Source organism: Myotis myotis, unplaced genomic scaffold, assembly GCF_014108235.1.
Source record: "Myotis myotis isolate mMyoMyo1 unplaced genomic scaffold, mMyoMyo1.p scaffold_m19_p_19, whole genome shotgun sequence".
Lineage (NCBI taxonomy): Eukaryota > Metazoa > Chordata > Mammalia > Chiroptera > Vespertilionidae > Myotis > Myotis myotis.
This window is the reverse complement of record NW_023416323.1, coordinates 41,492,983-41,520,764: the sequence shown is the minus strand read 5'-3', so window position 1 is coordinate 41,520,764 and position 27,782 is coordinate 41,492,983. Positions and strand designations below refer to the sequence as shown.

General features: G+C 61.6%; 1 protein-coding gene across 3 annotated transcripts in view; it reads right to left on the bottom strand.

Annotated features, from left to right (window-relative positions):
• The window catches only part of ZNF423 (zinc finger protein 423), a 230,993-nt gene extending 209,522 nt beyond the window's left edge, over positions 1-21,471 (bottom strand). For all 3 annotated transcript variants that reach the window (XM_036346629.1, XM_036346630.1, XM_036346631.1), the window contains exon 1: positions 21,110-21,471. In XM_036346629.1, the coding sequence (XP_036202522.1) occupies positions 21,110-21,149 (40 nt within the window). In that variant the 5' untranslated portion in view covers positions 21,150-21,471. The remainder of the gene's footprint in view (positions 1-21,109) is intronic.
• Between the last annotated feature and the right edge of the window lie 6,311 nt (positions 21,472-27,782).

Genomic DNA, 27,782 nt, shown 5'->3' with positions numbered 1-27,782 from the left:
GTTGGCATGTACAGCCCAACCAAAACACGTCTGTGGGCAGCGCGGCCCCAGGCCACCCGTTTGCAACCTTATCGGAAGGACAGACTGGAAGGCAGCAGCAAGGAGGGGGCTGGGGGCTGCAGGTTCCCCCGCTCACCTCGCCCCCTGGCGCTCACCTCACTTCCCTAGTGCTCACCTTGCCCGCCTGGCGCTCACCTCACCCACCAGGTGCCCACCTGGCCCACCTGGCGCCCATCTCGCCCCCCTGGCGCGGACGACCCCCTGCAAGCCCCTGATTGGAATGGGGTTCACAGGTGCGGGCACCTTTACCCGCCTGCACAGGCTCCACCCACCGGGCAATACCCACAGCCAGGAAACACCTCTGGGCAGAGAAACCGCCCGCACCGGGCTCTTCGCCGAGACTGAGTGCCCTCTGGAAGCGGAGGATGGCCCTGCGCCAGAGGAGAGGCCTGCGCCTGCGCGGGCTGGGCCCTAGGTATTGATAGTTTCATAAACTGCCGGCGATTATTTGGTTTCAGGAGAACAATCACTATGCAAATGACGCCTCCCGCGGACACAGGCAGGGCTGTTCCATTCACTGGCCCGTGTTTATGAAAAGAAACGCGGCCTGGCCCTGACCAGGCGCTAAGAAAATGTTTAATCACAAGATGCAATTGAGAGGAAATTAGGCAAATAAGAAAAAATGCCCGACTCGGCTCCCAAAGCCCCAACCCCACCTCCGGCCTCTCCTTTATTCAGCAAGACAAGGGTGGTGGCAGGAACGGAGCTCGCAGGACAGACAGATGTCAGCTCTCAGGGAGGAAAGCAGGCTCCCCCATCTGAACAGCCCTCGCAGAGTGCACCCCACTTTTTACATCTGTTGTTTTTGGGGGCCTTGTGGGAAGGGAGGAGGGGAGAATGGCAGGGGCTTCCGCAGGGCTGGAGGGAGGAGGAAACTCCGGGGGGCTCAGGGCTCCTGCAGCTGGGGGTGCTGACGGCCAGGCCACACCTGTGCTGGGACAGGTGCTCAGGGGGTCGGCCCTGGACCACAGCAGGGGGCAGGCTTAGGGCCCAGGAGATACCTGAGGACACAGTGACCCGTGAGGGGACATGGGGGTTAGGGGGCAGGACTGATGCGAGACCCTGGAGGAGGATCTCGAGCCCTTAGCGGGCCAACCAGCAGCCCCAGAAGAGTTGGCCTCAGCATCAGGAAGGTTAGAGCAGAGAGAATCTCCCATCATGCTTTGGTCCAGGCTCTGACCCCTGTGGTTCCAGCATGCGCAGCCTGTGTGACCCCAAGCAGGTGACCCTCCCTTTCTGTGCTGACATTGCCCCTCCTTGAAAACAGGGAGTAGGGCCTGGCCGGTGTGGCTCAGTGGTTGAGCATTGACCTGGGAACCAGGAGGTCACAGTTTGATCCCCGGTCAGTGCACATGCTGGGATTGTGGGCTCGATCCCCAGTAGGGGGGCGTGCAGGAGGCAGCTGATCCATGATTCTCCCTCATCACTGATGTCTCTCTCCCCCTCTCCATTCCTCTCTGAAAGCAATAAAAATATTTTAAATAAATAAATAAAATGGGGACTAGGAAGGCATGCTTTGCCGTAGTAAATGCTCAATAAAGGTTAGCTATCCGGTCCAGCTCCCTCGATGCCCAGAGAGGGTGGGTGAGTCTCCCCGAGGTGCACAGATCAACCGACTGCCGACCCGGAACGTGACCCCAGCGCCAGTGTCTCCAGCAGAGATTTACGGGAAGAACGGCCTGGGCCTGCCCGGGGCTCCTCTGGGAAGCGCACAAACTCGCCAAGGAGGAGGTGGAAGGAGGGACCTCTGCAGCCACAGCTCCCTGGGGCTGGGGGAAACCGGAGCCCGGCCCTGGCAGGGCCTCCCAGGGGCCGGGGCAGGGGCAGCTGTCCAGAACTGTCTGTCCACGGAGGGGGCAGGGAGGCCGCTCTCGGAGCACGCCGCGTGCCAGTCCCTGGGGCCCGGCCGCTCAGCCTGCTGGCTCCATCCAGAGCCCGCCCCGAGGGATGCTGGGGGAGGCAGCCAGGATCAGAGCCGCCGGCTGTGCGTGCCCCTCCCCCAGCAACAGGGGACTAAAGTGGGTCAAGGAGGAAGGAGGGGGCCCAGGAGGGCTGGGGGAGGGGCCCGAGGAGCTCAGAAGGCACCCAGAGGGAGGGGACCAGGGGAGGATGCCTGGAAAAGCAAAACCATGTGTGCAGCGGGCCTTGGAGGGCGCGGGCCAGCAGTGCCGGGCTGCGGCTGCGGAGGGCTGGGGGGGTTCTCAGAGCCAGCGCAGAATTAACTCCAGGGGCCTCAGCCCTGGCTCCTGCCCCCAGGGGGTGATCCTGCTCTCTCCCACCCCCTGACCTTGGGGCTCCGTTTCCCCAGAGCCCTCAGCCTCCCCCAGAGCCCCACCCCCCAGCGGCCAGCCCCAGGGTCTGGGAGGAGCCCTGGCATCAGCTTCGCCCTCTGGCACAGGCCTAGAGGTGGGTCCACCTTGGCCCAGCTGTCCAGCCGGGGGGGGGGGGGGGGGGGCGGCCGTGGGGAGAAGCAACTGAGGTCACCCCATCCGGGCTCAGCAGGGCCGGGCGGTACCAGGCCAAGCCAGGTCCCCCGTCACCAGGGAGAGCAGCTAGAGGGGCCCCGCATCCCCCCAGGGGCCTCCTGCTGCAAAACAAAAGGGAGGAGGCAGGAAACACCAAACCGGCTGGTCCTGCCAGGAGAGGAAGCCAGGCCCCCCAGGCACTCAGGGGCAGGGGCTGGGGGTCACACTTCCACCGGGGGAGCCAGGGGCTGCCTCCACCCTCGGCTGGAGCTGGCCCAATTACCGGCTCCTCTCCCGGCTCCCCCACCCTGGACGGCCCAAAAAAAAAACAAAACGGAAAGAACCACCCAGGCAACTCGATCTGGTCCAGAAACCTCCAGGGTCCCCGGGTTCCAGGAAGCCTCGCAGGAGGGGGTGCAGGGCAGGGAATGCAGAGGGTCGGTGCCCAGGGAGAGGGCTGCAGCGGGGGGGAGGAGCCGCTCCCAGGCTCTCCGCCAGGACAGGCACGGCGAAGGGCAGCCTGGAGATGCCGCCACGAAGGGCCCCGCACCCCCGGGTCCGAACTCAGGCTCCGGGAAAATGTTGAGGAGGCAGATGCAGGCTCCCAGGCCGGCCAGGCCCCGGGCCAGAGGGGCGGTATGCATGGCAACAGAGAGAGGCCCGGGGACAGGGCCCTTTAAATCTGGGAGTCCCTCTGCAAGGCCACCCACCCCCAACCACCACATCCAAGATTCCTGGGCTGAGCCAGCTGGACTCTTGGGGTTTGGGGGTGGGTGGGGCACAGCAACAGGGAGGATCCCTCCCCAAAACGCAGCCAGCACCTCCCACCAAGCAGAGCTGAGGGTGTGCAGGTCCCGAAGAGCCAGAAAGCAAGCACAGCCCTGCCCTGCCCCCACCCCAAATGTCCCAGGGACCTGACCTCGCCTGCCCACCCCCCAACCCCCCTCCACACGGCTTCTCCCCCAAGTGAAGCTCAGGGGCAGGCCCAGGCAGGCAGCAAGGGGGTAGAGGGAGGAGGGTGCACTTGGCCACCAGCTGGGTCCTCTGGGGGAACGTGATGTTACCAGCCTCAGAGTTCATGGCTGTTTCTGGGTCTGTCTCCCAGCCCAGCGTGCGCCCCTGGGGGCGGGGGAGGGGGCGGCTCCCTCTCCAGGCCTGTAGACGGGGCCCTGGGAGTGACTCACGGGCCCCAGGGTGGCAGGCAGCCTGCCTGCGACATGTGACCTGGGACCTCAGGCTGACCCTCACCTGCAGGCTGGCAAACCCAATGGCTGCAACCTCTCAGGGCTGTGGACGGGAGCGGCCAGCTCGCCCTGGGCACACGGTCGGCCTCAGTACCGTTACTGACGGTACTGACGGCTGCCCGGCCCCTCCTGCCACCCCGGCCAAGCCTGTGTCCACAGGAGAGCAGACCTGGACCCTCAACAAGGCGGCTCGGCCCGGCCAGTGTGGCTCAGTGGTTGAGCATCGACACAGGAACCAGGAGGTCACAGTTCAACTCCCAGTAGGGGCACCTGCCCAGGTTGTGGGCTGGATCCCCAGTAGGGGGCGTGCAGGAGGCAGCCGACCCATGATTGCCTCTCATCGCGGATGTCCCTTCCTCTCTGAAATCAACACATTTACAGCCACAAGGCAGCACAGAGGCAGGGAGAGGCCCGCGGCCAGCCCAGCCTCACCGCATGTCCAAGGAGGGAACTGCACTCACACGCAGCCCCCGCACCCGGGCACACGGTGCGAGCGAGGGCATGTTGAGGCGATGCAGCATGAAGCCCGTGCAGGTACCCAGTGCGTCCTCACTGCGGGCGCAGCGGGCACAAGCCGTTTGCTCGCTGGACCTGGCGGAGGTCGGGGGGATGGGGGCAGCTCAGGGACCTGGGTGACAGCGATGGAGTGTCAGGCCCTCCCCTCCACCTGCAACCCTAACCTAACCGTGTGCAGGGCCCCCTCCCCCCGGGCCTGGTGCTCAGGAGCCCTGTCCCTGGGACGCGGGGGCGCTGGACATGAGCAGCCTGACCGACGGCTGCACACGACCCGTGGAGCCGGGCAAGGCGGTGGGCCCTCCGGGCCTCCCTTCCTGCTGCTTGCTGGATACCGAGGGGCCATGAGAACCTCTGTAACCAAGCGCTGAGCTCAGAGGTTATGCAAGGCTCAGGGTCATTCAAGCTCAAGCCCAGGGCGGCCCTGGGGACTCCCCAGAAAGGGCCGGCGGGCCACCCCACACCCAGCGCCCGTTCCCCTCCCACCCACCCTCTTTGCTCACCCTTCCAGGAGCCACTCCACTTGTCCCTGCCCCTCCAGACACACGCCCCTTCGGGTCCTCCTGGGAAGGGACCATGGCCCTCCCTTCTCTCTCCTCCCCACGCAGGGCGGGGCCCAAGGCAGGGGGGTGGCCCTGTGAATGCGCTCAGAGCGTCCCTCTGGGAGTCCCACCCCTCGCCCGGCCAGCTGACACGCGGCCTCCATGTCATGACCTCCCAGGAGCGCGCTGGCGAGGCCGACAGCCAGAGCAGTCTCCCCACGAGAAACTTACAGTGTGACTGTCCACACTTCCTGTCGGTCTCACGACCCGGCCCCCCATCCACTATCAGCTCCCGGAGGGGAGGACCCAGCCCCCAACTCCACTGTCAGCTCTCTGGCGAGAGGCCTGGCCCTCGTCGCTCATCACTGGGCCCCAGCCACTGCCGAGGAGTGAGCACAGAGCCGGGGAATGAATGAAGGCAGGCGGGGTCCACCCAGGGAATGAATGAGTGAGTGATTTCAAGGGGCAAACCCAGAATCGTGACTCAGATCTGCCTGCAAATATTCTGTGTGTCCTTTCTTAAGCATCTACAGATACAGTCAAAACCACCCCCACGCCCGTGTCCCCCACACATGCATGCTGGGCCGCCACGCGGGGGCCACTCGTGGCTCTGGGGCCAGAGAGCCAGCCTTCACACCCTGTCCAGCCCCAGCTTGGGACACCGGGCAATTCAATTTCCCACCCTGAGCCTCAGTTTCCCCTTCTGTACACCGGGGGTGATCACAGGACCTCATGGGGTTGCGATGGAGCTAAATGAATGAGTGAGTAGGAAGCGCCGAGAGCAATCAGGGACATGGATCTGTGGTTGTCCATAACCCCGCTGCTGTCCACTGCGCTCCCCCAGCCCTGCCCAAAGCGAGGGCCCTCGGTGCTCCAGTCCCCAGAGGTCCCCCACGGCGCACATCTGGCAGGCAGAGCCCTAGCCCACCCGCGGGCGGCAGGGCCCCCAGCTGTGGGCTAGACGCCAGCACTGCCCTCGCCGCCCCGCCCCCAGCTCCCCAGCTCAGGGCCTAGGACCGGGAGTTCTCGGGGCGCCCGCTGTGCCCGCCGGCCCTAGGCTGGGAGGGGCGGGGCCCCGCGGTGTGGAACAAGCCCAGTCCCCATCAGCCGCGCAGGCGAGAGCCACAGCCTGCGCCTTCCCAGCCGGCCTCCTGCCGGGGTGCTTTGTGCCCAAACCCAGGCCTGAGTTACTGCGCGCAGCCATGGAGCCCTCATGGAGGCCTCGGGGCGGGCGGGGGTGGCCAGACGCGTTCCCAGGACTGCGCCTCAAAGGGGTCCCAGGGCTGCCCACGTGGTCCGGGCAGACTAGAGCCCGGGAGGGGCTGCCTTCCCAAGCGCCTGGCTGCCTCGCCCCAAACCCAGAGACCCCTCCCCTGGGCCCCCTCCCCACCGCCTCTCCAGCCTCCTACCTACCTCTTACCAAACCCCATCTCCTGGCCCTCTCCCACCCCACCCCTTCTGCACCTCCAGCCACCCCCATCCTCCCCCCTCATCTCCCAGGACCCAATCTACAGACAGACCTCAGGAGGGCCAGAGCCCAGGCCCACCTCCCCCGCCCCCCCAAGCTCGGGTCACATCCTGGCTTGGAACAGGGTTAGATTCTGGGCTGGGCCTCGGAGGGGACGGGCTGTGGGAGCCTCCTGGCCTCATTTAGCCATCTGTCAGGTGGGGGTGGGAATGGGTCCGGTGCCAGGCACTGGGGACATGGCCGTGACCGAGACAGGCAGGGACTCTGCGTGCAGCCGGCCTGCCCAGGAGGGGCCGTCCCCTGAGCCCTCTACAGCGACTTCCACAGGCTTACACTGAGGCCGGACTGCCTGGTGCGGGGAGGAGGGGGAGGGCCACGGGCTCCCAGGGCAAGATTGGGAGCCAGAAGCCACCCTGTCCCCGAAAGAGCTCCATTGAACGGATTCACCACCCCGAGAAGCCTCGCTGTGAGGCCTGGGCTGTCACAGAAACCACAGGGCTGGACCAGGGCAGGGGGTGGTCCTCTCAGCCCAGGGAAGGCCCCGCCTCCCACATCCTCCAGCCCCTTCAGAGCACCCATCACAAAGGCTTCCAGCCCCCAGCTCCCCTCTCAGCCCTCCCCTCACCCTGGACTCAAGCGTGGCCTCCCGCTGGCCCTGTCCGGAGAGCCTCCCCCACCTCTCCCTGCCCAGGGTCACTCCCCGGAAATGATGGCATTGACTCACGTCCTTGTAGGCGGCCCCTCCCTCCCACTAACAGCGGTTCTCAACCTGTGGGTCGCGACCCCTTTGGGGGTCGAATGACCCTTTCACAGGGGTCACCTAAGACCATCAGAAAACACATATATAATGACATATTGTTTTTGTGATTCATCACTATGCTTTCATTATGTTCAATTTGTAACAATGAAAATACATCCTGCATATCAGATATTTACATGACGATTCATCACAGTAGCAACATTACAGTGATGAAGTAGCCACGAAAATAACTTTATGGTTGGGGGTCACCACAGCATGAGGACCTGTATTAAAGGGCCGCGGCCTTAGGAAGGTTGAGAACCGCTGCGCTAGAACAACCTGCCTGTTGGCCTGTTTCAGCACCATGAACAGTGCCCAGCACAGAGTAGGTGCTCAGTAAACATGTGGGGATGGATAAACAAACAGGTGGTGATGGTAAACTTCAAATGCCGAGGAACCCAAACTCTCCCCAGACGAGAAGATTCCATGGCAAGTGTGTACTAGGTTTGGAGATTAGAAACGATGGGCCTCCAACTTCTTGAAAGTTTGCATTACGTCAGTTTGCTTTTATGAAATTAGTGCCTGGTTTTTAACACATTAGTACCTGTTTTCAGGAACCAAAAGAAACCTGAGAGGATTTTCGCTTTTACGAAGAGAGGTGAAGAGTGAAAATCACATCCAGCGTTTGTTTTGCAGCAGCCATTAAAGGCAGCAGCCCCCCCAGCAACACTCAAGATTTAGATGAAGGGGAGGGAAGAGGGAGGCAGGGAGGGAGGGAGGGAGGGAGGGAGGGAGGGAGGGAGGGAAGGAGGAGGGGAAAAGGAAAGGAAAGGGAGAAAAGGAAGACAAGAAGGGAGGATGGATGGATGGATGGATGGGTGATGAATGATGGATGGATGGATGGATGGATGGGTGGATGGAAGATGAATGGATGGATGGATGGATGGATGGAGGATAGATGGATGAATGGCTGATGGATGATGGGTGATGGATGGATGTATGGATGAATGGATGATGGATGGATGGATGAATGGATGGATGGATGGATGGAGGATGGATAAATGGGTGGATGGAGGATGGATGGATGGATGGGTGGATGGAGGATGGATGGATGGATGGTAGATGGATGATGGACGATGGGTGATGGATGATGGATGGATGGGTGGGTGGATGGAGAAAAAGACATGAATAAAGAACCAGCTGATGGCCAAAACCGGTTTGGCTCAGTGGACAGAGCGTCGGCCTGCGGACTGAAGGGTCCCGGGTTCGATTCCGGTCAAGGGCATGTACCTTGGTTGCGGGCACATCCCCAGTGGGGAGTGTGCAGGAGGCAGCTGATCGATGTTTCTATCTCTCTATCTCTTGCCTTTCCTCTCTGTAAAAACTCAATAAAATATATTTAAAAAAAAAAAAAAAAAGAACCAGCTGATGAAAACAAATGCCCAACCCGCCCCCCGCCCCCAAGCTCCACATTCAATGCAGTGCCCTTCCTAAAGAAGACACAGAGATGGTCTATAAACATGAAGAAAAATGGTTAACGTCACTAGTCATCAGGAAAGTACAAGTTAAAACAATGAGCTATCTCTCGCCTGCCAGACTGACAAAAAGAAGAAGGAGGAAGAAGAGGAGGAAAGAGAGGAAGAAGAGGAGGAAAGGGGGAACGAACACATCCGCGTGGGCAGGATTCGGAGACACGTGCGTTCCCACATCGTGACTGAAGGGGGACTTGGCACACCCTCTGTGGAGGGCAATTTGAGAAGAGCTATCCAGCTTGTCACGTGACCACCCTCTAACCTAAGCAACTATCCCACTTCTAGGAATCTGGCCTAAGAAACACGACGATTTATACACGAGGCTCCTCCCTGCACCCGTCTGTCACAGGAAAGAACTGGAGGCACCTCCATGTCCATCGGTAGGGGGCTGCCAGGATGTGTGGCAGTCTATTCCACGGGGCGTAGGTCTCCCCCACGAACATGAGGGGATCCCCCAGACTCATGGCCCTGCACCCCAGCTGCACTCCTGAAGCACCGAAAAGCTTAAAAAAAAAACACGGAGCCAGGGCCGCATCCCCCACGGTTCCGGATGATTTGCCTGCGGTGGGGCCCAGGTAATGCCATCCCTTTAAGTGCCGATGAGGGTGCTAATGTGCAACCATGATTGAAAACCCACTGCCTCGCCGGAACCAGTTTGGCTCAGTGGATAGAGCGTCGGCCTGCGGACTGAAAGGTCCCGGGTTCGATTCTGGTCAAGGGCGTGTACCTGGGTTGCGGGCACATCCCCACTGGGAGATGTGCAGGAGGCAGCTGATCGATGTTTCTCTCTCATCGATGTTTCTAACTCTCTGTCTCTCTCCCTTCCTCTCTGTAAAAAATCAATAAAATAAAAAAAAAAAAAAGAAAACCCACTGCCTCGTGAGGCTAGCGAATAACAGGGAGTGTAGCCCCGCGGCCTAGGACGCTACCCGGGCTTCCGATCAGGCGTGTGTGGGTCCGTGCACACGTGTGTTAGTGTCAATGCACAGAAAAGGCCTGGAGGAAAGATAACTAAGCGACATGCTTATCTCTAGGAAGGGGGGGATCGCATCATTATTTAAGATGTGGAAATCATTCCTTCAAATATGTGACGACAGCCCTCGCCGGTGTGGCTCAGTGGATAGAGCGTCGGCCTGCAGACCAAGGGGTCCTGGGTTCGATTCCGGTCAAGGGCACGTACCTCGGTTGCGGGCTCCTCCCCCTTCCCCGCCCCCAGGGCCCTAGTCGGGGCTCATGCAACCAATCGATGTGTTTCTCTCACATCGGTGTTGCTCTGTCTTTCCCACTCTCTCTCAAACTCAATGGAAAAATATTCTCAGGTGAGGATTAACGCAAACCTAAAAATTAAAGGAGTACAAAAAGCTCATATGGCTTTTACCGTTTACAAACCATGTTTTACAACCCAGCACAATGCTTCGCACACAGTCTTCAATGAACAGGAGCTACACTCACTGAAGAGCGAGGGCGGACGTGCGGGCACCCAGCCTCCAGCTGGGCAGCTCACCACCCGAACACCTGAAGGGGGGGGGGCGGGCACCATCACAGATGCCAGCGGCCAGCCTGCTCGGTCGGGCCTGCGCTCCCTGCCGCCCTCTCACCCACCCACCCACTCTTCACTCACTCACTCGCTCACTTAGGAATCCACGGACTCGCTGAGCAGTCATTTGTTCCGTTCACTCCTCCACTCGGCCGTGCATCTATCCCCTCGGCAGTTTACACATTTCCCCGTTCGCTTTAAAAATCCTTTAGAAACACAAGGACCCGGGTGTGGCTCAGCCGTTAAGCATCAACCCACGAACCAGGAGGTCACAGTTCAATTCCGGGTCGATCCCCAGTAAGGGGCGTGCAGGAGGCAGCCGGTCCAGATTCTCTCTCATCATTGATTTTCTCTCTCTGTCCCTCTCCCTTCCTCTCTGAAATCAATAGAAATATATTTTTAAAAAGAACGAAACACGAGGACCAGAAACCCAGGCCGAGGCCACCTCCGAGTGGCTAGCCGCATCCCACACAAAGCAGTCCTTCCCCTGGGCGGGCGGGGGGGCGAGCTTTGCTGGTTCCCCACGGGGCAGCTGCGGGGGGGGGGGCGGGGTTGGGACTGTGGCCCCAGGAGACAGGACCGGGGCCCACGCACCCGGATGAGAGGAGGCAGGCTGTAGCTTCCTGGAAAGGGCATGGGAACCCCCACCTGAAGACGCCCAGGTGCTTAGGGAGGGGGTGAGCTCCCCGACAGTGAAAGTGTGTGGGTCCAGGCTTCCTTTCCCACCAGGATTCTCAGGCTAAGAGCAAGGGACTAAATCTGCCCACATGCGTGCCAGGCCCCTGGCCGGCCAGTCTCTCCCTGAGGGCACAGGGCATCTGCAGAGCTGTTCTGGGCACCGGGAGGGTGTGCCCTGCTTGCTCCCCGTTCCCCAGAGATCCCCGCGCTCTCTGCAGTCGCCACCCCTGGTGCCAGGAGCCTGCCCCCACTTTCCATCCTTCCCCACCCCTGGGAGCCCCCTCTCCTCCATCACCTCTCCCTGGGGACTCCCTGGAGCTGGTGATTGCCTCTCTTCTCCCCAAGTTCAGCCGGCAGCCCCCAGGGGCCAGGGACAAAGCCACAACTCGGTGGCAGGAACCAGCAACATGCTATAGGTTGCTTGGCTACGAAGTCCTGCAGCCCCCAGGCCAAGGGGGTACACCTGGCCTGGACGCAGCAGCCACTATCCCCCCCCCCCCCCCACAGCACCCCGTGCCCGCCATGCCCTGCTCCCAAACAAGCCCAGATGGCCATCGCTGCCTTCAGGCGGGTAAACTTCGGTGCAAGCGGAGTTAGGTGAACAGTATGTTTTATTTAATTAGGATCAACAGACGAGATAAACCTCACAGCGGGAAAGGGAATGACAACGTTGCGGAAAAGAATTCATGCCTAGGTAACGAAAGGGCAAATTTCAATTACAGACGAAACGGGGGCGAAGAGGTGCCTGGCGACGGCAAGGACAGCGCCAGCGGCTGCAGGACCCAGACCTGGGGCCCAGAGGGGTCGGCGCTCGGGGCCGGAAACCAAGGCACCGGAGTGGCCCGTGCGGAGCCGCTATCCCTCCCCTTTCTTTTATTTATTTATTTACTTTTATCCTCCCCTGAGGACAGTTTCCCACTGATTGTTAGATAGAGTGGAAGAGAGAGGGAGAGACAGAGAAACACTGATGGGAGAGAGACACATCGATCGGGGGCCTCCTGCACCCACTCCGACCAGGACCGGGAGGAGCCTGCAACTGAGGTACGTGCCCTTGACCTTTGGCCCGCAGGCCGACGCTCTATCCACTGAGCCAAACCGGCCAGGGCCCTCCCCTTTCTTCATCACAGACAAACCAGGCAGCAGCACGCAGGGCTGGGTGAGTCAGGGGCCACCTGGGTCCGGGCAGGCAGGTGTGGGGGCGACTGGGGTCACTGGGCAAGCGCACACCCAGCCCATCTCTGTCCCCAGAGGAATGAGGTCCCCAAGGACACTGGACAGGACGGAGGCTCTAAGCCTGAGAATGGTCGCCTGGTGGCTCAATTGCTTCTGGGCGCCCCTCCTGGCCTGGCCCCAGCCCCCAGGCCTGACGGGGTCCCAGTCTCGGTCCTGGCGCCGGGCACGCCAGCCAGCCGCACCGCTCACACCAGCGCCAGGAGCTCACACCAGATCCTCGCAGAGCCCCGTCATCGTCTGTGCCTCAGTTTCCCAGCTCCACCTGGCATAACGCGGCCCTGAATCGGAGGGCCTCCGGGAGGGCGGAGGGCCGAGCCCCCCAACGCACCACCACCTGGTGCTGACTGAACACGGGGTTCCCGCCGGTGACGGTGCACAACAGTGAACGCGCTGAACGCCACCGAACAGGACGCTGAGTTAAGCCCCGGCCGGTGAGCGTCATCCCGGCGCCAAGAGGTCTCGGATCCCGGGTCAGGGCACGCTCAGGAAGGAGGTAGCCGACCGATGTTCCTCTTTCATCGATGTTGCTCTCGCTCTCTCTCTCTCCTTCTCTCTAAAATCAGTTTTAAAAAGCATTCTTGCCCTAGCCGGTGTGGCTCAGTGGATAGAGCGTCGGCCTGCGGACTGAAGGGTCCCAGGTTCGATTCCGGTCAAGGGCATGTACCTGGGTTGCGGGCACATCCCCAGTGGGGAGTGTGCAGGAGGCAGCTGATCGATGTTTCTAATTCTCTATCCCTCTCCCTTCCTCTCTGTAAAAAAAATCAATAAAATATATTTTAAAAAAAAAAAGCATTCTTCCATTAAACAATGGTTACGATGGTGCGTTTGATGTTACCTACAGCTCATCTCCATTTTTCCAAAGTGAAGAAATGCAGAGTTTGGGGCCCTCCTCAGACCAACCACAGGAGCATCTGTGGGGCGTGGGCCCCGGAATCAGCTACCTCACCAGCTTTACTGCAGGGGGACCTCCCGCCCCGAGGACCCCGGGGTCTGGCTGAGCCCACTCTCTCCCCTAATCAGGGCTCCCTCACCTTCCCCAGCACGACGCCTTCAACTATCTCAGTCAAAGCCTCTTGGGGGAGAGGGTTTCCGAACAACACGCGCTGCAGGTCTCGTGGCTCAGGGACGCAGGTCTGTTCCACACGCTCCCCCTCCCGCCCCCGCCAGAGGAAGGCTCCCACCGGCCTCCTTCCCGGGGCTGGGGGCATCCGACACGTGACAGCGAGGGTACCACCCTCTCTCCTCCCCAAAGCCCTGGGCCTGGGGTGACATCAGCCCCAACACCCCATTAGCTGGGAGGGGGAAACGACTGGCAAACGAGCGAGCCCATCGACAGAGCCCCAGGTTCCACCCCAGATCCGAAGACGACACAAACATCTGCTCTCACTTCAAGACATTAATTTTCAATTATTGGAGAGAAACAAAATTAGCCCCGACCAATTGCTGGCGAGCACAGGCTCTCGTCCGGTGGTTCGAAATAACGACGTCAGGGCCCCCCCGTGAGTGTCCTCCTCCCGTCTCCTGGCCGGTCCCTGTCACCTGGGGCCGCCTGGCCCCCGGTTCTGCCCAGCCTCAGGCCACGGCCTCTCTCTGGCAGCCAAATGCAGAGGGCCTGGGGGATGTTAGGCTTTCATCTCTCTGCAGAAGGCCGGGGTGAAGCGGGAGAGCAGGGGGGTAAAGAGAAACATCCCACCCCAGCCGGTTTGGCTCAGTGGATAGAGCGTCGGCCTGCGGACTGAAGGGTCCCGGGTTCGATTCCGGTCGAGGGCACAAGGTCCCAGGTTGTGGGGCTCGATCCCCAGTAGGGGACGTGCAGGAGGCAGCCGATCCATGACTCTCTCTCATCACGGATGTTTCTCCCTCTCTCCCTCTCCCTTCCTCTCTGAAATCAATACAAACATATTTTTGAAGAAAAGAGAGAGAAAACCTCCACCCCGACCATGTTCAGCCGTGGACCGGGCACGCTTGCCTCTCTCGGGAGCAGGACTTCACACACTGGGCTTACGGGTCACTCCTAAGTTCAAGGGCGCCCAGGAAAGGCACCCGGAATCGCCTCATCGTTCGCGTCTGCCATCTGCAATGGGAGAAGCGTGGCTGCGTGGTTCTCCTGGGAGACGCCGCCGCCCCTGCACGACGCCATCCGGGATCCGCAGTCCTCAACTCCACAGCCGGCCTCCGAGACCGCGATGCTTACCAACTCCCTCGAACCAAACGCTACTTGCCGGGGTCCCGTCCACCCGACCCCGGCCGAGCCCCGGGACATTTGGGAAAAACCCTGAATTTGCCGACCCCCCAAGGACCCCAAACCCAGAGATCAACGCACTGGGGAACATCTTATCGCCACTGCAATCTCATCTGATGGGCATTTTGTCGTGTATCTTGGCTGCTGCAGCCACTGCATCGATAAGGAGCCTCTGACACGTGAATGAGCAGAAGACACGTGAATGTGACCGTCTCCGCGTCGGCCTTGTGTCCGTGGGACCCAGGGTGTGTTTGCCTCGGGACCACGGGATGGGGTGGGGGACACCCAGGAAAGGCCCAAAGACAAAAAAAAAAAAGTAAGAAAGAAAACAAAACACCACCACCACCATCGAAGGGAAATTATATCTTTCAGGAGAGGAGGCAAGCCGTCGCCACCTCGGAAGTCAGCCGGGTAACTGAGCTCACATTGTGTAATTGACTTCGCCAGTAGAACAACAGGCCCCTAACAAAGAGAATGTCAGTGTTTTCACAGCACTAATCTATAACGCTGGGAGGCCCGCCGCTGTCAGCCAGGGCTGACAATACAATAGCTTTCAAAGGGATATTACCATCATGCTTTTATTCCTGACATCAATCAAGACAAAGAGAACCCTTTCCACGAGACATTGAAAATCAAACCTTTGTAGGGGAAGATGGGTGACGCCGCGCGCTCTCCTCAAAGGCGGGGGGCACGGAGCAATCAGCTAATTGGTGCTCCTCGACAGAGGGAAAGTATTTTTATTTACTGCGTGCACAACCCCAATCGTCGGCCGCTGCCGATCCCGGCGGGTGAGCGGTGAATCCAAAGTTTCCCTCAGCATCTCGCCCGCTCCGCTCCGCCCTGCCTCTCCCGGCGAAGGCCCAGGGAGCTGACAAGCCGGCGCCAAAAACTTCCAGCGGGACAGAGCCCATGCGGGCTTCCTGAGTCCTTTCTGGGTGCAAGACGACACTGATTACCCACAACCTGTTTCTGCACACACAAAAAAAACACCAAACGCCCTTGCAAGCTGACAGGATTTTGCAGAAATTGTCAGATTCACCCACCAAGGTGTCCTGAGGTTTCCCGGGCGACCCACAGTCAGGGAGTGCCCACCAACCGTGCCCAAGGCACCCTTCCATTGTGCTGGCGCTAGGCCCGCCCCTGAGAAAGGAGTCCTGCCATCTAACGCCAACGTTCTCCAGATGTGAAGATGACATCCTTTCAAAACACCAGTGGACGATGGGCAGGTGTGCTCAGTGGTTAGAGTATCTGCCTACACACAGAAGGGTCATGGGTCCGGTTCCCGGTCAAGGGCACATGCCTGGGTTGCAGGTTCGATCCCCTGGTTCCAGTTCAGGCCCGTGCAGGAGGCAACCAATCGATGTGTCTCTCTCACATCGATGTTTCTCTCTCCCTCTCTCTTTCTCTCTCCCCCCTCCCTCCCTTCCACTCTCTCTAAAAATCAATGGAAAAAATATCCTCCAGTGAGAATTAACAAACAAACAAACAAAAAGCACTAGTGGACATGGACAAGGGGTGGGAAAGGGTAAATCCATGCTCACCTTGGCCAATCAAACAGTTAACTAACTCCCCCCTCCCCCCCTCACCTTGGTTAAAAGAACAGGGCCCCCCGTAAAGCTGGCCCCCTCTGCTTGCTTTCCATCCACCGGTTTGGGGTGCCTGCAGGTGAGAACCGGGTGCCACTGACAGGCCCGGGAGCCGGAGGTAAGAGGTGCTAATATTTGTAAGCACTCATTACCCACACACTCTCCCAGCCGCTGCGACAGCATCCCGGCCCAACAAAGGCTCAACAGGCTGTGCCCTGCACCAACAGGCTGTGCCCCGCACCAACAGGCTGTGCCCCGCACCAACAGGCTGTGCCCCGCACCAACAGGCTGTGTCCCGCACCAACAGGCTGTGTCCCGCACCAACAGGCTGTGCCTCGCACCAACAGGCTGTGCCCCGCACGTTTTCGGGGCTGGACAGAGCCCCTGGCTAGGCGGCCGGGGGGCAAAGGCTATTGCTGAGGAGGGTGGAGTGGACTCTCCATGTCCAGCCGAGGGTCCCTCTGGGACTCAGAGCCAAGGTGCTCTGTGACTTTGCCCTCTGGCCCCTAACAGACCACCTGCCAAAGCTACGCAGGGGGTCCAGTCCCTCAGACACGGAGCTGCTGCCCCACGCGCACCTGCCGCTGAAAAGGTGATTTGCGCTTCAGCCATGGCTGGCGCCGTTGTTTCTATTTCTGTGAACAGTCTGGACAGGGGGGCTCTTCACTGCACAGCCAAAGGGGCAGAAGCTGTGAACGAAGAGGGAGCCGGCCTCAGGGCCGCCAGAGGAGCCCCGTCCTCCCGCCGCCACCGCCGCCCACGGCGGCCTTTTTCCAGGGGCCGGGCAGCCGCCCCACCGCCAGCCTCGGTGGCGGGCCTCTCGCGTTTACACATCCAAATGAACAGTTAAGAGAAATCAATGCATCTAATTGCCAGACTATTAAATCCTACATCAGGGGAAGAATTCCACCGCCACCAGCTTAAGAGTTGGCTACGGATACGGCAATTACTGCAACTTTCTATTCGACTGAACCAGATCCCCGCCTTCCAGCCCCGGCGAGAAGGCCGTGCCCGGCGAGGCGCGCTCAGGGCTCCTCCTGGTGGCCCCCCTCCCCCGCGGGCACGCTGTGGCTCCCGGCTCCCGGTGACTGGACGACTGTCAAGTCACCCCCACTGTGCCCCTGCCCTAACGAGTGTCCCCCTGGGCACCTGACGGTTCAGCGTGTAGCAGGGCCCCCTGCCTAAGGCATCTGTATTGCATGGCCTATTGCATTTCTGCAAGGAAACAGGTGTAGGAATCTAAATGGGAATTATTAGACATCATGGAAGGCTGTGACAGGCCCTTCCGGAGCTGGGAGTGGGTGACTTACTTGTGGGGGGGGTGGTGGATATGAGGATTGAAGTGTCAGCCGCCCCCACCCGCATGGAAAGCTAAGAATCTGTGAAGGATCCCTCCTGCCCTTCCTACAAGATCAGGTACCTTTAGCCAAACCGATCTCGACAATTTACACTTGTCCGTGGTCTCAGCTGAGTGGAGAAGCCTGTAACCTCGGAACGCCTCTATTTATTACATCTCAATTATTTCCATGGAAACACAAGCAGCGGAGAGCGACACTGTTCGTTCCCCAGTCCCCGGACCACCACAATGCGTAAGATGGACTTCGGAGGAGCTACAGGCTGGCAGGAGTGGGGGACCGAGAAGGGGAGGGGTCCGCAGAGAAGGCACTGGGGGGAGTTTGGGATGTTGGGGCTGCGGGGCCGGGAGGGGGGGGCGGGGGGAGGACAGATGCGTGGACACGGCCTCACTGCTAATTAATATGAATAACTGTAATTAACAGGCTGTTGCTAGATGGGGAACATGGACGGTAAAAGTTTTCAGGGGAGGCTGGGGAAAAGATGTATCCATTTCCCGTCTGAAGGAACCATGGGCCTGAGGAGGCCCGTGTGGGTGAGGGGAGACGGGTCAGCCAACGAGGGGACAGGTACTAGCCGCCGAAATAACATCAGTGAGCGGTGCTGAGCACAGACCCAGAACGAGGCCAAAATGAACGAAGGGAACAAATGGGCCTGGAAAGACTGTGACTTGTGGAACATGCATGGTTTGGGGGGTTTTTGTGTTTTTTAAATCACAAGGCTTTTGATGAGCCCGTCCTCCCCGCTGCCCCACTGCCCTGCTCCCTTCCCTACTTGCTGGGCGTCCGCCGTGGGCACTGAGTTTTCCAAAAAACGACGAACATCCCAGGGGACAGGTGATCCCCCCCTCCAGAAGGGAGGATGCACCCATGAGTGGGAAACACACACCCCCCGCCCCCCCGCAAGCCTGTTTGACTTTCACAGCAGCAAAGCCTGTGCTTTCAGATCACACTTTCTGCGCATCCCTTAGAAATTGTTACATTTCTGTCTGCCTTCCTCCCTGCCGTGGGCTTCCACGATTCCGAGATCAATTACAAACTACAGGCGAGCCACTCTGGCAGTGGGGCGTGCGGGCTGGGAAGTCCGCGTGCCTCTGCCCAGGCCCCCACAGCGGTGGAGGCGAAGTAAAATAAAGCAACATGTGCAAGGCACCACTGTTCCTGAAGAAAGCACCTTCACGCATCTTTAAAGGTGAGGACCTGTCGTTTGAAAGGCCTGGTGCGGAGCTGTCCACACTCAACCACACGCTTTTGAATATTGCCTGAGAAGGGGGGGCGAGGGAAGGGGGTGGCCTTCTTGAAAAGCAATAAGTCCGTCACCTGCTGCAACTCTTATCTATTCAAATCATCTTCTCTCTTCATTCCTCCCTGGATACGCGGCCAGGTCTCTACCCTAGTCACCCGGGTAAACAGAAGAAAAAGCAAAATGGGGAGAGAGAGGGTGGAGTGGGAGCGGCTTTGGGAAAAGGCAAAGAACCACAGGGAGAAGCAGGGGAGGTCAGATTCCAGGGGAGAGAGGCGCAGGGGCGGGGGCTGATGTGGACAACGCTTCCCCAAAATGCCTGCACGGGTCTGTCCCCATCTGCCGTCTCCCCCCACCACCACCCGCCCCCATCACTGAGCGTGAGCCGTCTGCCATACGTCCACACGTGTGCATTTAGAGAGAGGCACTCGTTTAAATTCACGTCCAGGTTCGTGCACCAAAGGCTGAAAACCAGTTCTGGAGTCTTTTCTCAGGGACACACCGAGTGGTCTCAGCATTAAGTTCCGGCAACTCCGAGCACCCCCCCCGCCCCCCCCCATCTGCTCACTGCAAATAGCTCTACGTCTTCTAAAAGGAGGTTGGGCCCGGCCGGGTACCGGGGACCTCCGTTGGTCAGAGCATCATATACGATGCCAAGGATGCGAGGGAGGCGTCAAGGTTCCATCCCCCGGCCAGGACACACACACACACACACATCAACCAATGGATGCAGACAGAAGTAGAACAAATCGATGTTTCTCTCCCCGCCCCCCTCTCTCTCAATAAATAAAATGCTTAAAAATAAATAAATAAATAAAAGGAGGAGGTGGGGAGGCGAGGACGGGTGTGAGAAGGGGGTGAGCTCTGCACCTTCTTTTATGAAAAGCCGCTCCCATACACAGATGTCACTCAAAGTCAACTGCCTGCGCTCAGTAATAAAACGGTGCTCCCACCAGAGGTCCGGGTACGGCGTTTTCTCCCAGGTCCCCCCTGAAGTGGGTCTCCAGGCCTGAGCACTGAGCCGGAGAGAAAGGGGAAAAGAAACCCAACATCACCTCCCACCGCTGATCCCTTCCCGGCAGCAAAAGGACAGGCATCTGCCGAGCTCCTGCCCCCGCTTCTTGGGGTCTCTCTCCTGGTTTCCTTGTCCCCCGTCAGAACACCCTCCGGGCTCCCAAGTCTGTGGACCCGTCCAGGGGTGCCTGCCAGAGGGGTGGGGGGACCCAGAGCCACTTCTCTAAGGAAAAAGGGAACAGGCGGTAGGCAGCAACTGAGAGTGTGGGCTGAGTGGGTCTGCTCTGAGGTGACAAGGAGGGTCTGGCAGACCGGACTTGGGGATCCCCTGGGACTCCACAAGCAATGGCGGGGTCCCAGGGCCCTGGCTGGCTGCCGATTCCGCCCCAGCCCCTCCAGCCGGGAGCGAGGCTGGCAGGAAGGGAGCAGGGCCCCAGCGCCGCTGGCTCGCAGGCCTCAGGAAATGAACTCTGCAGAGCTGAGCTGGCTGGGGCCAGAGGTCAGCAGGGGCGCTGGGGGAGATGAGGCCTCATGACTTGGGGCTCCGGGGACTCAGCGGCTATCCTCTCGCTCCTCTAGCATCGCCCATAGCAGCTGGACACCCGCCGAGGGGCTGGACCGGGGACAAAGCAGCAAGCGAGGCCTGGAGAGGCCGCCGGTGGAAAGAGGAGGGCAGGGGAGGGGCTCAGCCAACCATGGCCTCTCCCGGGGGCCTGGGCTCTCCAAGGGCGCGCACTGGAGCCGTGGGGCCCGGGTGCAAACAGAAAGCAAAGCAAGGAGACGAGGGTGTGTGTGTGTGTGTGTGTGTGTGTGTGTGTGTCCTCACAAATGTGTGCACCCCGGGACCCACACTGGAAGCTGGCCTGGGTTGGGGTGCGCGGAGCCGGGACCCGGCGCCCTCCTCGGAGGAGCACGCACGGCGGCGACTGAACTCCCCGGGGGACCGCGTCCCGCCAGCACCGCGCAGACAATGAACTCCTGGCGGAGGCTCCGGCCCCGCTGGCCTCGGTGCGAGAGGCAGGAAGTGTGGGGGCCCGAGCCGGGTGCGCGGCGCGGCCAGGGGACACCCGGCGGCCGGGCCGCGTGCAAGCAACGCCCGCCGCCCTGGACGTCCTGGGCGGCCGGGCGGGGGCCGATGAAAGGCGGCGGGGCCCGGGGCCCGGGGACCAGAGACAGAGGCCTCGGAGCGGCCGGCCTCCCCGCCTCTTCCTTCCCCCCGCCGGCCCGCCCGCCACCTCCGAGATTCGCAATCCCCGCCAAGTCGGGCCCGCACCCCTTGATTGGCCACGCGGGCCCGGGGCCGGCACGCAGGCAGCAGCGGGGGCCCCTCCGCGGCGCCCCGGGCCCGGTCCACCGCAGGCGGCGGCGCCGGGATGGAGAGGGTCGGTGGGCCGGAGACGGCCGGCCGGGTCGGGAGGGTGACCACGGCGCGCCCCCTCCGCCGCCACCGCCGCCGGGGCCGCCGCCTCCGCCTCCCGCTCCCGGCTTCCTCCTCCCCCTCCTCCGCCTCCGCCTCCTCCTCCGCCGCCGCCTCCTCCTCCTCCTCCTCCCCGCTCGCTCGCGCGGTCCCCGGCCGCCCGCCCGCCCGCCCGCCGGTCCCTCCTCCCTCCCGCCCGCCCTCTCCGCGCTCGCTCGCGCCTCGCCGGGCCTCGCTCGCTCACCTTTCACCGAGCGCGGCTTCGCCTGCTTCCGCCTGGACATGTCCGGGGCTCCCGGCGCTCCGTCGCCCGCCGCCGCCGGCTCCCCCTGCCGCCCCCCGCCGCTGCGGGCAGCCCTGCTCCCCCTTCTCCGCCGCCTGCCTCTCGGAAACTTTTTTTTTTGCAGCCGGGTCGGCGGCTGCGAGGAGCCGATCGCAGGTCCGGGGCGGCCTCCCTGGGGGCGGCGGCGCGGGCCGGCCGAGGCCGCTCGGGGGCGGGGGGGAGGCCGGGGGGTGCGCCCGGGCCCTGCCTGTTGCAATGCGGCAGCCGGGGGCTCGCGGTCCCAGCGGCGGTCCCAGCGGCGCGGGGAGTCCGGAGGCCACTCGGCCGAGCCGAGTTATGCAAAAAAAAAAAAAAAAAAAAAAAAAAAAGCCGCCCCCCTCCTCCTCCCCACCCCCCGCCGGCCCCCGGCCCCTGCGGCCCCCTCCCTCCCCCACCCACCGCCACCCTCGCCCTCCTCCTCCTTCTCCTCCGCCCCTCGCCGGATTTTTGTGCAAAGTTTGCAGGCGTCCGGCCACGAAGCCCGGTGCGGAGCTCACAATGAGCCCATATGAGGAGGGGGGACGGGGCTGGAGTCGAGGGGTCTCGGGGGGAGGAGGCCGGAGGCGGTCGGGAGCGGGAGCACGGAAGCTCAGCACCCCCCGGGGGGGGGGGGAGCCTTCGAATTATTCCCGGCCTCACACAAAAAAATATAATAAATATTAGCGGCTAAAAAAATGCCCAAATGCCTGGTTCGGAGAGTATGATGGATGGGTGGGGAGGGGGGGGTCCCTCAACTCAGCCCACTTGGGGGCTCGAAACGGCCGCAGTGGCCCAGAAGCCGCAGCGCGAGGGGCCCTGGCTCACGCCCCCTTCTCTGGCTCTCGGCTGGCTCCGTCCGGCGCTGGCCACCCCCCGGAGGAGGAAGGGGCGCGCGGGGGGCGCTCAGGCGGTGGCGAGCAGGCGCACCCGCGCCCCGGGCATCGCTCAGCCCGTGCGCCCGGCCGCCGCTGCCTGCCCTCGGGCTGCGGTGCTCAGCGCGCGGTGCGCAGCCGATCCCCAGGCCGGTGCCAAGTCGCCGGCCCGCTAGCTGCCTCCATGGGCCAGGGGCTCGGGGAAGGGGGCGGCGGCGGCCGCGGTGGCGGCAGCGGCGGCGGAGGAGGAGGACGAGCAGGCGGCGGCTGGGCTCCCGTCCTCCCGGGCAGCGGCGGCGGCGGCGGCGGCGGCGGCGGCTGCGCCCCGGCTCCTCCGCGCTCCAGCCGGCGCCGGCCCGCCCGCCAGCCTCCCTCGCGCTCCTGTCTTCTTTGTGGTCGCTGGCTCTCCTCCTCCCGATCCGGCTGCTGGGGCTGCACTGCAGAGACACATAATAGAGCCAGGCTTGGCTGGAAATGTAGCCGGGTCCCAGCAGGAGGATGTGAGGAGCGGAGTCCCGGCGGGGGAGCGCTCTGATCCCGTGGGGCGCCCCGCGCTGCTCCGGCTCGGATCAGACGGAGAGAGGGCCAACAGCACCGAGCGATGGACAGCGCTGGAAATACAGCTCCGGCCGCCCGCAAAACCCGGACCGCGGCGGCGGCGGCGGCGGGCACGGCGCGGGCGCGGACCCCGCACCGGCGCGCGCGGGGCGCCGACTCGGGCCCTGGCGGCAGCGGGTGGGGGGGTGGCGGGAAGAGGAAACAGACCACGGGGCCCACGCGTGCTGTCACTCGTCCAGATGCAGCCGCACCTCAAACTGCAAAAAGCGAGGGAAGGGAGCGGGTGGGACACTGGGGTGAATCGCCCCAGATGGCCACCTCCGCAAATTATGTCCCACGGACAAGTGATGCGTGGACCCGGCTTTTCACTCTCGGGTTTTGCCCACGGGTCAGTGTGGGGAGACCTTCGGGGCCCCACATCCACACAGACTCCTAAGCCTCTGGTCTAACTCCGTGCGCCCCTCCCAAAACCCGCATTTGTAGGGTCCCCGCACACTTCTTCGCTAAGACTATAAAGGATCCGCTTAGCTCCAAAATATAGCTGTAGCCCTGCCTCCCCCCGCGGAGGACGAAAGAAAGCGCTGCTACTTCCCACCAAGTTTTGCCCCGGTCGCCAGGGGGCGCCCCGCGTCCCTGCCGCTCTAGGCCAGTTTCGGTTTCCATGTGGGACCCGCCGGGGGAGGGCGCGGACTCCGGCAAAGTGGACCCCAGGAAGCCCCCCTAAACCGGTCCTCGGCAGCCTCCCCTCCCCCACCAGCGGCGGGCGGGCGGGCGGCCAGGCCAGGGTGGGGGGTCGGCCCCGGCGTCCACCCCCTCCCGGGCGAGTGGCGCCACCTTGGGTCGGCTCGCCCCGGAGCCGGAGAGCGCGCGGCGCTGGGGGTTATCCATCTCGCCGATCGATAAGTCGCCGCTGGAGAGGGCGGGCGGGCTGCGTCCCCTCGGAGACCAGTTACCCAGGGCAACCTTTCACGGGAACCGCCGCCCGCCGAGAGCCGCGCCGCGCCGGGGCCACCGGGCAGCGGCGCCCGCCCGTCCCCGGCCCCTTCCCCGGCCCCGCCGTCCCCTCCGACCCCGCTCCCCCATCTCTGGGCCGGCGGGCACCGGCCGGGGCTGAGCTGGTTGCTGGGGTGGATGCCACCCCGAACCCCCTTGGCTAGCGAGCGAGGGCCCGTGGGTGCGGGGAGGATACGCTTGCACGCGGAGGAAGAGTCGGGGTGACCCGCGAAACGCGACGCCGAGCGGGACACCTTGACACGGGGAGACAGAGAGCGAGGAGTGTCCCCCAGAGGCACCAGGACAGAGAGGTCCCCTAGCTGGGACCCAGCCCCCCCCCCCCAAGTTACACTGTCAGCCCGGGTCGCCGCCCTCCCCAGCTCTCGCGTCTGAGAGTGTCCCGCACCTGGGCCTCCCTGGCGGCGGGAAGAGGGAGCCGCCTCCCGCAGCTCTGGGATGGCGGGGTTCGGCTCAGGGCGGGGGGTGGGATGGGGGGTAGGGGGGGCGTGCCAAGGGCCACAGCGAGGGCAGAGGCCGCCAGGCGCCTGGGAAGGAGCCAGGAAGGAGGGGCCGAATCAGCAGCTCCCCCACCCCCGGCGGCGCCTGGGATCGGGGCCCACGGAGAGAGGCTGACAGGCGGCAGATGGCACACGCTGGGGGCGGGAGGCGGGGGGATTGGCCTGGCTCCGGGGTGCCTTGGAGGAGGGGGTGGAGAAAGCCCCCGCTGACCCGCCCAGGCTCCCCAGCGGGCTGGAGACTTCCGATCTGCCCAGCGGGGAGCCTGGAGAGGGGGGTGCTGGTGGACAAAAGGAGCTCGGCGGTAAGGGGTGTGCTGGAGGAAAGGGGGGGCACAGGCAGGGAGCCCCGCAGCGCTGCCCTCTTTCCACCCCCAGGGAACTGCAGGAGCCCCAGAGGCCAGAGGTGGGTAACAGGATGGGGCGGGGCACGGCCTCCCAGGAACCAACCACAAAGGCCTGGGAACTTGGAGAGGAGCACGAAGTTTTTGGACCCCTTGGGGGTGCAGTCCCACGTGTTGGCTCCCCCCCCCCCAGGACCTGGCTGCTGTCTCCCAGCTCAGGGTGTGCAGCTCACCCCAGCTTTCTCTGAAGCTTGTTTCATTTTTAATTCCTTCCAGAAAAGAAAAAAGAAAATGTGCTAGTTTAAGAAAAATTCCAGAGCAGCAAAAAAGCCTGTAGCTCCTACTTGACAGGGTCTTGGGGGGCACTGGCTGAGGGCAGGCTCACTGCCCTGCCCCCCACCCCCCAGCCTTGACTCTCACCGGCCTGCTGACCTGGGACCAGAAAAAAGGTCATTCTTCAGGTGGCATCTGATACCCCAGGTGCCTGCTTCCAGCCCGGCCCCCGGGAGTCTGGGGGTCTCCCCTGTGAGGCCCCATGGCCCCTTCATCAGCTGCCCGCCCCCCCCAGGAGTGGCTGGAAAGACCCTTTGTCAACTGTGAGACGCCAAGCTGCCGGCATAAACACAAGGGAGATGACCAGTTGATGTTTTTAAAAACATACAAGTCCATGCTCATAGGAACAGGTGTCTCCTTCCAAGTCCTTCGACGAGGGAGGTGCTGCCTGGCCCCACCCAGGTCCGCTGGGTCCTAAGGATGCAGCCGGACATAGCAGCCAGTGAGGCCCAAAGAAGCAGGTGTCACCCAGAGCAGGAGGGGCCGTGGGCGACAAAAACCAGGCAGGCCCATGAAGTGAAATAAAATGGGTTCCTTTTGCCCTAACCGGTGGCTCAGTGGATAGAGCATCAGCCTGCGGACTCAAGGGTCCCAGGTTCGATTCTGGTCGGGCGTGTGCCTTGGTTGCGGGCACATCCCGGAGTGGGGAGTGTGCAGGAGGCGGCTGATCGATGTTTCTCTCTCATCAATGTTTCTGGCTCTCTGTCCCTCTCCCTTCCTCTCTGTAAAAAAAAAAATCAATAAAATACATTTTTTTAAAAATAGGTTCCTTTTGGAACCTCGGAACTGGTATCCCCAGGTTCGGTCAAGGGGTGCTCTGCCACTCGAGACCAAATGACCGCCTTCTCCCCATCCACACACGCCCATGCACACATGCACACACGCCCTTTCAGTGGCGCTTGACTACGAACCCTCTAAACCTGTGACTTCTGTTTACCGTGGTATTGCTTGAAAGTCACGCGCTCCCAGGGAAAACTTGCCTCAGACTACAAAGGAACCGTGGTCCTGGGCGGGAAGATGTGCTCCCCCACGTCTTCCCCCAGGAAAGCAATCCATGCCTCTATTCACTTGTTTATTCAACATGTACGGATTGATTGTGGGCCTACTGTGTGCCAGAACGAGGACCCCAGGCCCTGCCTGCTGGGCTTGTTCTCTTGCAGGGAGGCTGACTTTTCATAAATGGCCACATAAATAATGATTTAATCACAGTTTTAAACAATCCCGAGAAGGAAAAGTACAGTGTAAACCAGGCCAAGACACAGAGGGTCTCGGTGGTGGTCTGGCTGAGAGCCTGGAGGAGGCGGAAGGAGGCGGGGTTCCTGGCAGAGAGAACGGTGTGTGTAAAGGGCCTGAGGTAGGAAGGAGCTGGGTGATTTGGGGGGCAGTTGTCACAGCTCGGAGCCAAGGGCCCCACGGGGCCATCACAGCCGGGCGTAGAGACCAACCCGATCCATCTTCCACTCCAGCTCCCGCCCTGGCCTTGCTGCAGAAAGCCTCGAGCAAGGGGACTCTGTGCCTCCATTTACTCATCTGCAAAATGGGGAGACAGAGAGCCTGATCTGCTGGGGCCGCCCTGAGGGTTTCATGCTCGTCCCTGCGGCCCGCCTGGCCCAGACGGAGCCCAGGATCCTCAGGGCTGTCGGGCCTTCACTTCCTTCCCTCCCTGCCTCTCACCTTCACCACCCGTCAAGGGCAACCACGGCTGTGGAGAGAGATGCCCGGCTCACCGCTACAAGTTCCCTCTGGCCCCACAGTCCCCCCCTTGTGCTGGCGCTCCTTCAGACAGGCACCCTGCTCTCTGGGTGCGTTCTCGCAGCCTTAGGTCTCTCCAGGAGGCTCCGTGCTTGAGTGGACTTGAGTTTTCCTTTTCTCTTTTGCGTTTGTATTTTAATGGTCCGCCTATTCTTGGAGGCCAGGTTTCCTCGGACGCTTGGGTCCTGTGGGGACGAAGGAAGCGATGGCTGCGGCCTCCGGTGGAACTTGGGGGAGATGGCCTGGCACCTTGGTGATGAACCAGCCGCCGCACCCTCCAGACCTTCCCGGCCGCCTCCCAGTTTTTGCGAAGTTGAGGGTTCATGTCACGGGACTTGGTCTGGATGCTCCAGAAGCTGCAGACCAGGGTCAGACGAGATCGAAGTGAGTCCCTCTCTCTTACATCTCAGCCTGGGGCTCCGAGAGCGAGATCCCTGTACATGACACTCCCCAAGGGTCCCCAGTGCCCGCCCCCCTTGACCACAACTGGAAGAGGCCAGCCATGAGCCCAGACATTCGCCTCCCTGGGGCTGCGGGACTTCAGGGCCAAAAACAATAAGGCGGGTGTGGGAACCTCCTTGTCTTCTCCAGTTTCTGTTCGGCTGAGAAAGCCATTTCTATTTTATCATCATTATTCTAATTATTGGAGTCTTGGGGCGTCAGCAGTCTTTGCAGGGAACACCCACAAGGCAGCGAAGGAACCAGCTCGGCGGAGGGTCCCAGTGGACTCACACCCACCCTCCCCTCCCCGCCAAAGCTCCGAGCTCCTGGCCCAGCCCGCCTACGCCCAGCCACCTCGGGCTGCCCCAGTGTGGGACACAGCCGCGGTCATCAGGCAAGGCTCACTTGTTGCTCTGTGCTCTTAAAATGCTCCTTTTACAATATCTGCAATTCACTTTTTTTTTTTTCAACAATTGTGAAGGTATCACTATACTTTTTTAATGTTTTTATTGATCTCAGAGAGAGGAAGGGAGAGGGCGAAAGGGATAGAAACATCAATGATGTGAGAGACTCATTGATCAGCTGCCTCCTGCATGCCCCACACTGGGGAGCGAGCCCACAACCCCAGCATGTGCCCTGACCGGGAATGGAACCGTGACCTCCTGGTTCATAGGTCAACGCTCAGCCACATCAGCTGGGCTGCAATTGACTATAAAAGTACAAAACAGGAGGATACAGTTGACTCTTGAACACAGGGCTTAGAGAGGCTGACACTCCACAAAGTCAAAAGTCTGTGTATAACTCATGA